Genomic DNA, 11077 nt, shown 5'->3' with positions numbered 1-11077 from the left:
TTCTGAAACCTCTCTTTCTCAATCGTTGTTAAGTTTTTCTCAAGGACTTTAGTTTTTAACTTATTCAACTTGAATCCTGCCACAAGACCAAATTCTTGGATCAGTTCTAATACTCTTTTAGTACTAGATTCTGGCTCCTGTAACGTCAATACGAAGTCATCTGCGCAGGCTTTCAATTTGTATTGTTTGGCTCCGACTTTATACCCTTGATCAAATGGTCCCTTCTGATCATATTTAACAAAACCTCTAGGACCGAAATAAAGAGCAATGGGGAAATTGGGCAGCCTTGTTGTGTCCCTTTCTCAATCTTAAATTCCTCTGTCACCACATTGTTAACTATTAATTTAGCCTTTTGTTCTGAGTAAATTGCACTTATACCATTTTCAAACCCTTGACCGACCCCCATCCCCTGAAGATTTTTCTTCATAAAACTCCAAGAAATATTATCAAAGGCTTTCTCAGCATCCACAAAGATTAAAACTGCTTTAGTGTTAATGTCCTCTTGAAACTTCTCCAAAATGTTGATTATATTCCTCGTGTTATCAGACAAGTGCCTGCCTGGGATAAAGCCAGCTTGGTCCTTGTGTATCTCTTCCCCTAATACTTTTTTTAGCCTTTTAGCCAAAATGTCAGCAAATATTTTGTAATCCACATTTAACAGGGATATGGGTCGGTAGTTCTTAAGTTGTGTCTTTTCAGACTCAGTTTTCGGTATAAGTGTAATATATGCTTCTTTCCACGACTCCGGCGCTTTCCCCCCCCTCCAAAATTTCATTGCAAACCTCCTTTAGTGGTTGAATTATCCAGTTTTCACTTCTTTTCTACACCACGATTGAACTCCCTTGCTTAGACCCCCCCACCCCAAAAGCAGGAGAACTTCTTGGGGGTGCTTTTAATTCATGGGGAGGGGCTTTTAGAAACCCCCCTCCCCAGTGGCTGTGTACTTTTCACTTCTTTTCTGCACCACAATCAAACTCCCTTGCTTAGACCCCCCCACCCCAAAAGCAGGAGAACTTCTGGGGGGGGCGTGGTGCTTTTAATTCATGGGGAGGGGCTTTTAGAAACCCCCTCCCCAATGGCTGTGTACTTTTCACTTCTTTTCTGCACCACAATTGAACTCCCTTGATTAGACCCCCCCACCCCAAAAGCAGGAGAACTTCTGGGGGGGTGCTTTTAATTCATGGGGAGGGGCTTTTAGAAACCCCCCTCCCCAATGGCTGTGTACTTTTCACTTCTTTTCTGCACCACGATTGAACTCCCTTGATTAGACCCCCCCACCCCAAAAGCAGGAGAACTTCTGGGGGGGTGCTTTTAATTCATGGGGAGGGGCTTTTAGAAACCCCCCTCCCCAATGGCTGTGTACTTTTCACTTCTTTTCTGCACCACGATTGAACTCCCTTGCTTAGACCCCCCCACCCCAAAAGCAGGAGAACTTCTGAGAGGGGGGCGTGGTGCTTTTAATTCATGGGGAGGGGCTTTTAGAAACCCCCTCCCCAATGGCTGTGTACTTTTCACTTCTTTTCTGCACCACGATTGAACTCCCTTGATTAGACCCCCCCACCCCAAAAGCAGGAGAACTTCTGGGGGGGTGCTTTTAATTCATGGGGAGGGGCTTTTAGAAACCCCCCTCCCCAATGGCTGTGTACTTTTCACTTCTTTTCTGCACCACGATTGAACTCCCTTGCTTAGACCCCCCCACCCCAAAAGCAGGAGAACTTCTGAGAGGGGGGCGTGGTGCTTTTAATTCATGGGGAGGGGCTTTTAGAAACCCCCTCCCCAATGGCTGTGTACTTTTCACTTCTTTTCTGCACCACGATTGAACTCCCTTGCTTAGACCCCCCCACCCCAAAAGCAGGAGAACTTCTGAGAGGGGGGCGTGGTGCTTTTAATTCATGGGGAGGGGCTTTTAGAACCCCCCCTCCCCAGTGGCTGTGTACTTTTCACTTCTTTTCTGCACCACGATTGAACTCCCTTGATTAGACCCCCCCCCACCCCAAAAGGAGGAGAACTTCTGGGGGGTGCTTTTAATTCATGGGGAGGGGCTTTTAGAACCCCCCTCCCCAGTGGCTGTGTACTTTTCACTTCTTTTCTGCACCACAATCAAACTCCCTTGCTTAGACCCCCCCACCCCAAAAGCAGGAGAACTTCTGAGAGGGGGCGTGGTGCTTTTAATTCATGGGGAGGGGCTTTTAGAACCCCCCCTCCCCAGTGGCTGTGTACTTTTCACTTCTTTTCTACACCACGATTGAACTCCCTTGCTTAGACCCCCACCCAGACACTGCTGTCGGGTGGGGAGAATTTGGGCACTAGAAGGTGATCTTCTTAAAAATCCTTTTTTCAGTTTCGTATCTTTCTTTCTCAATTTAATCCTTTTACATGGTTTTGTATGTTTTGTATTTTATGCATTGTGATTTGCTGTTATTTTTATTGATTGTAGATTTGTAATTCTTTATTGTGGTTGATAAGTGTGAACTGTTAAATTTTTGCTAATGTTTTAATTTTACTGTTTGCTACTAGATTCAGAACGATTGTTGAATTTTGCTTTGTTCGATATGTTGTTTATTTTAAAGTTTTTATGACTTTTATTTTATAATATTATTACTGTTATTAATAGGAACAATTAATAGTGTTTGACATTTTATTATGTTATGTGTTGGAACCTGCCCAGATTGGCTGGGCAACCCTGCCAGGTGGGTGGAATATAAAAAGTAATGATAATTATTACCACTGCTACCACTATTATTATTTCTGGGCTGCAGAACCTCTTCAGCACCAAAGGTGGAGGAGATGGGTTGCTGCCCAAATTGTGTATAGCGAGCATGTGTGTGTGTGATGATTTTATTTGACAGGGAATGGCTTTTAGCACCCCCACCTAAGTGGCTATGAAGGTGCTCCTGGCTGGAACATCATCAGCTCAGTGTGATCCATTAGCAGTTGCTGTCAAGCCATGCGCTGCTTCCCCATCCCCTTGGAAGCCTCTCAAGACACAGCTGCCTGTGGGGGTCAGGGAAGGGTTTTTTTTAAGAAGGCTTTGAGGGGGTTTGTTTATCTGGAATGGTGTAGACATGCATACCTTTCTATACATAAATAAATATATTTGATTGAAACAAAATCTCTGGCCACCAGAGCCTTTTCTTCCCAGTGGTCCTGGTCAGGACATTTCTTAGCAGAATCGCATACTTCTTCCATTTAAAAGTAAAACATGGCATGGATTGTCTTCCTCCTTATTGTCTTACTGCCAGCAGGTGGAGACTGTTTTTTTAAAAAATATATATTATTATTCTAGCATGCTTCATGGAACTGGCTGTTTCTAAAGGAAATGATTTTCATAGTGGTTTGCTCTTTCTTACTAGAGTTGTCCTCATATCATTTTAATTATATTCTAAAACTCCCATAGGGTTGGACTGCATGTGCTTTCAGAGTTCCCAACTCTTCCCTTCTTCTCCAGAGCGACCCTAGGAGCCCATCCTCAGTGGCTGACTCACCTGCTTTCACTCTGAACCAGCACAAAAGGCGATAAGGCTTCTTAAAGTGGGCTTAAAGCTCGCTTTCCATGCTGACTGAGTGTCTCTAGGATGCTGGAGACATGGGCCCTGCTGGGGTCCACCCTGGAATTGTGGGAGAGGCGGCACTCTTACCACACTCTCATCCCCATGCAATTGGGAAAGGAGATTTCAGAGCTTCTGTTCAGTTCTAGTGGAGCCCATGTTTAGTATTTATGGGGCGGGGAGAGTAGAGAGGTCCTGCTCTAATGGGGACTACTGCCCCAGTTCGTTTTGAAAAGGGAACTGTGTCTGTCACAGAGAGAATTACAAGAATAAACCACCACTAAGAAGCTTATGAAATTCTGTGAATCTGAACACATATTAGGATTTGAGATTTAAGAACTGGGGAAATCCTGGCACTGTGTAAAGAACTCTTGAAACAGTTAAGAATTTCCCAAGATTAATAGCTTTTGTATGTGCAGTTCCCACTTTCCAAACACAATGCAGTCTTGGGAAATGGTTCATTAAGCGAGTGGTCGCATAACGATTTGACAATTTTCATTATTTCCTATGGGAACATTTCTAACCACCTCCTTCATGGTTTCTTCCTCAAATAGCTGCATCCAACCAGCAAAAGGAAGACAAAGCAAAAACTGATTTTGTCCAGTCTTTCTTCACTCTTCCTCTGCCCATGATTCTGACTAAACACCAGGAAGAACTTTTTGAGGGCAAGTCTAGAGTCCAGATCAAGGGAAGTAGTAGTCCCGCTCTCTTCTGCCTGGTCAGACCCCACCTGGAGTCCTGTGTCCAGTTCTGGGCGCCACAATTTAAGAAGGATGTTGACAAGCTGGAAAGTGTACAGAGGAAGGCGACCAGGATGATTAAGGGTCTGGAAACTAAGAAGAATGATTGAGTGAGTGAGCTAGTTATGTTTAGCCTGGAAAAGAGACTGCAAGAACTCAAACCAATGGAGAATTCAACGGAATATCAGGAATAATTTTCTGAGTGTTAAGAGCTGTTTGACAGTGGAATGACTCCTTCAGGAGGTTGTGGACTCTCCTTCCTTGGAAGTTTTTGAAGTATAGTTTGGATGACTGAAGGACAAGCGCCTTCTCATCCCTGATCTGCTCATCCTGCAAGCAAACCCTTCACAGGCTGCTTCCCTGACCCCTGACTAGTCTTCTCCAGCCTTGTTTTCCTGCGGCTGCTGTCAATCGAAAAGTGCCACGTGCGCAGTGCAGCCACACACTTCACAGGAACTTCCAACCTGTTGGCAATTTTAACAGTCCTTTTCTGCACATTTGCTTTTTGAGGTGTGAGAAAACCAACTTTTTTAAAATAGCTAGCTGTTTCCACACTGGAGCCTTTAAGAGGGTCTCTCAGTTACAGCTCTCGAAAGGGCAGTTGTTCTACGCCCCAAGTTCACGTGGAACATCTGAGGTGAATTGACTGCAATTGTGCTCTATGCTGGGTCTCCTTTATGGTGAATCCCTTCCCACTGGAATAGGCTTTACAATATCTGGGTAACATTTAAGGATAAGTGAAATGCACACAGGCATGGAAACAAACACAACCCAGAACGGGCCTTGTTTATCCACGGCTGTAAATCAGCCCATAAATTTGAGGTGCGCCTTTGGCTTAATATGAGGTGGGATGCAGAAACCTTTCCTTGCTTTGCTTCAGACAAACCCAGCCTATGCCACCATGTAGTAAATAACATAGATATGTAGGAATTGGAAGGTGGTGTATAGGCAAAACACACCATGACTCTATGGGATGCATTGAATTAAATTCTGCTTCTTGCAGACCCATTGGCATTAATAGACCTACATTAGCCATGTCCATTAATTTCAGTGGGCCATTAAGTAAGTAAGTAAGTAAGTAAGTAAGTAAGTAAGTAAGTAAGCAATTTATTAAATTTGTATACTGCCCATCATCCGCAGAACTCAGTGTGAGTCACTGCGCATTGAACTAGGTAGCTATTGGAGTAACATTGGATGTGTCATTTTGCCAATGCACACATTATTGCAAATAAGTTCATGAACACAAAAGCATTTTTGTATGTTGTATCATAAAACACACCCCATTTTATATCTGTTTTCGGCTTGGAGAAATGCATCACAAAATTCAGGAAAGTGGAGATTTCAAAGGGTGACTGTTTTGGTTTAGGAAGTTTATCTCGTCAATGCAGACTCCCGTGTCCCAGGCCAGCGGCAATGAAGCCTCCAGTTAAGTACCTCTGGTGATGGAGAGGCCAGCACTTCTAGAGGCAGCCTCTGTTCCACTGCTGAGCAGCTCTTTCCCTTGGGAAGGGTCTTCTGATAGTTACCGTATTTTTGCTCTATAAGACGCACCTTGTTTTAGAGGAGGAGAACAAGGGGGAAAAAGTTCTCTCCCTCTCTGCGCAGCGCCCCTTCAGTGAAGCGGCAGGAGAAATGGAGCCCCTTCCATTTCTCCTCCCGTGTCACTGAAGGGACGGTGCACAGAGGGAAAGCTGTGCAGCGCCTCTCCAGCGAAGCGAAGCCAGGAGAGCAAGAGGGATCGATCCCTCTTGCTCTCCTGGCTTCAGCGAAAGCAACGCGAAGCGTCCTGAGCACAGCGGGAGTGCTCCCGCTCAGGAGGCTTTGGGTGGCTATCCCTGAAGCTAGGAGAGCAAGAGGGATTGGTGCGCCCTGATCCCTCTTGTTCTCCTGGCTTCAGCAAAAGCTGTGCAGCCTGCATTCGCTCCATAAGACGCACACACATTTCCCTTTACTTTTTAGGAGGGGAAAAGTGTGTCTTATGGAGTGAAAAATACGGTGACTGCAATCTGACTCCTTTCCATTTTCACCCATCACTTTCTAGTCCTGCCTCCAGAGCAACAGAGAACAAGTCAGTGCCTTCTTCAGCATGACACCCCTTCAAGTAACAGTCTTAAGAACATAAACGTAAGATTGCAAGAAAATCCTGGTGGATCAGGCCATTGGGCACTTAGTCTATCACCCTGTTCTCACAGTGACCAACCAAAAGGGGTTCCCAAAAACCGGACCTGAGCACAAGAACACTTTCCCTCCTCCTACGGTTCCCAGCAACCAGCATTCGGAAGCCCTGCTGCCTCCAATGGTGGAAGCAAAGCCCGGACCAGCCCAAGACATTTTGGCACCTGAGGCAGATCCCAAAATGGCATCCCTCTCCCTGCCAAGGAAGAAGGGGTGGGGGAAGATCTATACTCGGGTACAAAGGGAAATCTGCTGCCCCTGTGGATCCTGTTACCCGAGGTGGCTGCCTCACCTTGTCCCATGGATGGGCTGGCCCTAGCAAAGACCCTCATCTCCTTGGCAGGTTAAGTGTAGAGATGGTGTAAAGCAGAGGTTTAAAAAATCCCCCACAGCCACTGCATTACATCATGTACCCTCAGCCTCGCTGGCTGGAGAGATGCTCTCTGGTTTAAAAGGGGAGGATTTCATGGACTGCTGGATGGAAGCCTGGGCTGTCTGTCGCACAGATCAGCAGCAGAGGAGCAGCTCTTTGCCACTGTGACTTGCTTTTGCTTCCCACACTGCTGCCCAAAAAAGGCCAGGCTAAGAGTGCAGCCCCAAAGCAAAGGGTGGGAGGATGGAGGAGGTCTCACTAGGATGTGTCTGTCTGGGAGCAGAGAGCAGCTTCTTCCCCATCTGGGATCAGCAAATCCAGACCTCTTACAGCAGCCATGGCAAGAAGTAACCAGTTGTGCCAGCTGAAATTCACCCACCTATTGCCCCTCGCCCCTTGCCCCAGTTCCCATTCCTTCCCCAGGAAAGATGCTGTTGTGCTCATGTTCTGCTCCATAGTTTCCCACGAGCATCTGGTTGGCCACTGTGAGAACAGGAGGCTGGACTAGATGGGCTGCTGGCCTGATCCCGCTGGCTCCACTTTGGTTTTCAAGTTCTTAATGAGTGGCTCAAGGCACTGAAGAGGTTAAACTGTGAAGCTCAGACATCCCAACATTGTTCCAGACACAATGGAGAGGAAGAGGATGTCGTCAGGGGCAGGAATATCTGTGGCAGGAGCCCAGCACATTCCTCTGGTAAATATGTGTTTTGGGTTGAGGGGGTGGGAGGAGAAAGATGCTGTAACACTCTCCTCCAGCTCCAGGCAGTAGTGACCATAGGAGTCCTCACCCAAAAAGGAGTTTCCTTGCTGGGAAACAAGGTATTTTGGCACCTGAGGTGGACCCCAAGATGGCACATGCAAACCCAGGTAGGGAAGAAAGGATGAGGGAAGATCAGGAACAATGAGAGATTGACATTGGGAACTGCTGCCTCTGTGGACCCTGCTGCCTGAGGCAGTGGCTTCACTTTGCCTCATGGGTGGGTCGATCCTCTCTGGGAAATGCCAGCTCCAGTCTACAAGATGTCTGAGGGGCATGAAGACGGAGAATTCAGGGGCAGGCAACTCACAAAGGCCTGATTTGCAAGCAGAAGGCATGGATGTGGCAGCAGAGGAGGCAGGAAGAGACTGGCAAATGAGATATGAGCCCAATAGAACATGGGTGGCCCCTCGCTTTGTGTCTACATATAGTGAAGGCACTTTGCCCAAAAGTACGGAGATCAGGTCCGCTTGGCTGGCAGCTGCATTAGGATTCCCCAACCCAGATGGCTTGACTGTCTTCCTGACGAGGGTCTCTGAAGAAAGGAGCCACAGCAGCCACACCCCCTCCAGCAAGAACTTGTGCAAATAAAGGCTGCACCTTCTCAGGACACATGTCTTGCTGCTGGCACTGAGCCCAAGACATTTTGGCACCTGAGGCAGACCCCCAAATGGCGTCCTCCCTCCCCACCAGGGCAGAGGAGGTGAGAGAAAATCTACATCAGGAACAACAACAACAACAACACGTTCATATCTTTATATATATATTTGGGGGGGGGGGCTCAAAGCAGTTTACAACCTAAATTAAAACATCAAATAAAACAATCCAGAAGAAAACATTACAGAAGAAAGTCAAATATAAAGTATACATTTAAAGCAACATACAACTATCAGGAAGCTAAGATATCTACATTAGGAACAAGGGGGGAGGAAGATCAACATTGGGATCGTCTGCTCCTGTGGATCCTGCTGCCTGAGGTGGTCACCTCACCTTGCCTCATGGCTGGGCCAGCTCTGCCTTTTACACAGGCAGGGAGCAGGGGGCCCCATCAGCACATGGTGGTAGGGGGGGAGCAGAGGCTGGCTGTACTGGGGGAAGCCCTTTTCAATAATAATGCAATAATTACATTATTTATATGCCACTCATCTGACTGGGTTGCCCAGCCACTCTGGGCAGCTCCCAACAAAATATTTAAAAGACAGTAAAATATCAAACATCAAAAACTTCCCGATACAGGGCTGCCTTCAGATGTTTTCTAAAAGTTATGTAGTTCTTTATCTCCTTGACATCTGATGGGAAGGCGTTCCACAGGGAGGGTGCTACTACCAAGGCGGCCCTCTGCCTGGTTCCCTGTTACTTCGCTTCTCGCAGTGATGGAAGCACCAGAAGGCCCTCGGGAGAGGGACCCCGGAGTCCGGGGTGGAGACGCTCCTTCAGGTAAACATGGCTGAGGCTGTTTAGGGCTTTAAAGGTTCCCTCACTGTGGAACCAACACTTTGAATTGTGCTTGGAAACACACTGGGAGCCAGTGAAGATCCCATAGGACCGGTGTTATATGGCTCCAGCAGCTGCTCCCAGTCCCCAGTCTGGCTGCCGCATTCTGGATTAGTTGTAGTTTCCGGGTCACCTTCAAAGGTAGCCCCACGCAGAGCACATTGCAGTAGTCCAAGCGAGGGATAACCAGAGCATGCACCACTCTGTTGAAACAGTCTGTGGGCAGGGAGGGTCTCAGCCTGCGTACCAGATGGAGCTTTTAAACAGCTGCCTTGACACAGAATGGACCTGCACCTCCTTGGACAGCTGTGAGTCCAAAATGACTCCCGGGCTGCGCACCTGGTCATTTGGGGGCACAGTTACCCTGTACAGGAACAAGGAGTCCCCCACATGTCCCCCCATCCTCCCAAAACAGTACTTCTGTCTTGTCAGGATTCAACCTCAATCTGTTAGCCGCCACCCATCCTCCAGCTGCCTCCAGACACTCGCACAGGACCCTCACTGCCCTCACTGGTTCCTCTGATTGCCTCTGGGTGGAGCTGGGAGGGTTCGGTGCCAGATCAAGGAAGCAGCGGCCAATCTGCAGTGTGCAAGGGGCTTGCTGCAGCTCCCCAGGCCATGAGGGACCCAGAGAGAGGGAGGAGGAGGATCTGCAAACAGGTCCTCAGCTCCCCCCCCCCCCCACGATTGTGCAGGAAATGAGCAGAGCTCAAAACAACTTGAAACCACAACTCCCCAGCAAGAGATCTTGATATGGGGAAAGATGAGGAATTTTTTCCTGCCCTTAAACTTGGCAAGAGAAACTTTAGATTGAGGTGCTGGGAGGGGAAGGAGAGGAAGGGGGCAACTGGAACAAAAGGAACTGGAACGCATGTAGGGGTGCTGTTTCTGTGCTTGAAGCCTCCCTCCCACAAAAAACCCCACCCTTGCAGAGAAGCCACTTCCAGAGGGCAGGGGAAGGGGCACAGACTCCTCTGAAGCCACCACAACACATCCTAAGCTTAACATACCAATGAGAGCTGCAGGACATGTTGCCCTCAAGGGATGTGGCTGAGATTTGTGTTGGCCCATCGCAGTCACCCCACCCCCACCCCTCACAATTATCTCGGTGAAGGAAAGCTAAGATAGGAATAAATTAATTAATTGTGCAGCAGGAGGCAGGAAAGGCAAGCCAGGCCTTGGAATAAGCGGTGGGCGCCAGAGGATTATGCTGCTGTTTAGGGGAGCTTCCTTGGCTGCGGGGTTGGTGGCTCCAGAGGGGAGAAGATGGAAAGTTATCCAAGGCACTCAGGCTGCCTCCCTGGGAGTCCTCATCCCAGTGGAGCTCCAGGAATCCCTCCCTCACCTTCCTGAGCAGCTGGTGTCATTGTCTTCCCAGCAAAGCACACTTTGGTTGAGCCTCCAACCCCAGCCATGGAAGAGGAGGGCTGAGGATGCAGTGATCTGGCATAGCAATCTTTGGCAACGATTATAATTGTCCTGAGAGCAAGAAGGCACTGTGAGCACAAAGCTGGCCTACAGTCCCCTAAGGGAGGCACCAGCTGAATATGAATTGGTACGGTTGGAGAGGACCCTGAGGGTCATGTAGCCCAGCCCCTGCGATGCAGGAAAGCCCAGCTGGCTTTGGTTAGTACTCCCTGGGCCCCCTGCGCAGGCTATCCCGCAGGCAGCGCAGCTGCTCCTCACCTAGTTTGATCTTGTCCTCCAGCTGCCGCTGCTGAATGATGAGTGCTGACTTCATGCGCACAAAGTGCTGGTAGTCGTGCAGCTGCTCAGCAGGCAGGCAGCGTGAGACACTGGCGAAGACCAAGCGCTCCCGACGGGAGACATGGTCCTGCAACTCCTTGGCATCCTCCAGCTGCGCCATCAGCTGCCGCTTCTTCTCCAGGAGGGCCAGCTTGATTTGGGGAAGGGAGAAGAGAGGGAGCTGTCAAAACCCAGAGCAGGAAGACCAGGAAGCAGGCACAGGACACCCAGGCACACATGCCCA

At 48.5% G+C, this 11077-nt stretch overlaps 1 protein-coding gene across 1 annotated transcript in view; it reads right to left on the bottom strand.

Moving 5' to 3' along the window:
• Positions 1 to 8343: 8343 nt before the first annotated feature.
• SHROOM4 (shroom family member 4) overlaps positions 8344 to 11077 on the bottom strand; it is a 39074-nt gene continuing 36340 nt past the window's right edge. Inside the window, exon 11 of the mRNA XM_083486203.1 lies at positions 8344 to 10984. Within this exon, the coding sequence (XP_083342329.1) occupies positions 10715 to 10984 (270 nt within the window). The 3' untranslated portion in view covers positions 8344 to 10714. The remainder of the gene's footprint in view (positions 10985 to 11077) is intronic.

Source organism: Podarcis liolepis, assembly GCF_965112155.1.
Source record: "Podarcis liolepis genome assembly, chromosome: Z".
NCBI classification, from domain to species: Eukaryota; Metazoa; Chordata; class Lepidosauria; order Squamata; family Lacertidae; genus Podarcis; species Podarcis liolepis.
The sequence above is the reverse complement of the archived record's forward strand: the minus strand, read 5'-3'. Positions and strand labels throughout refer to the sequence as shown.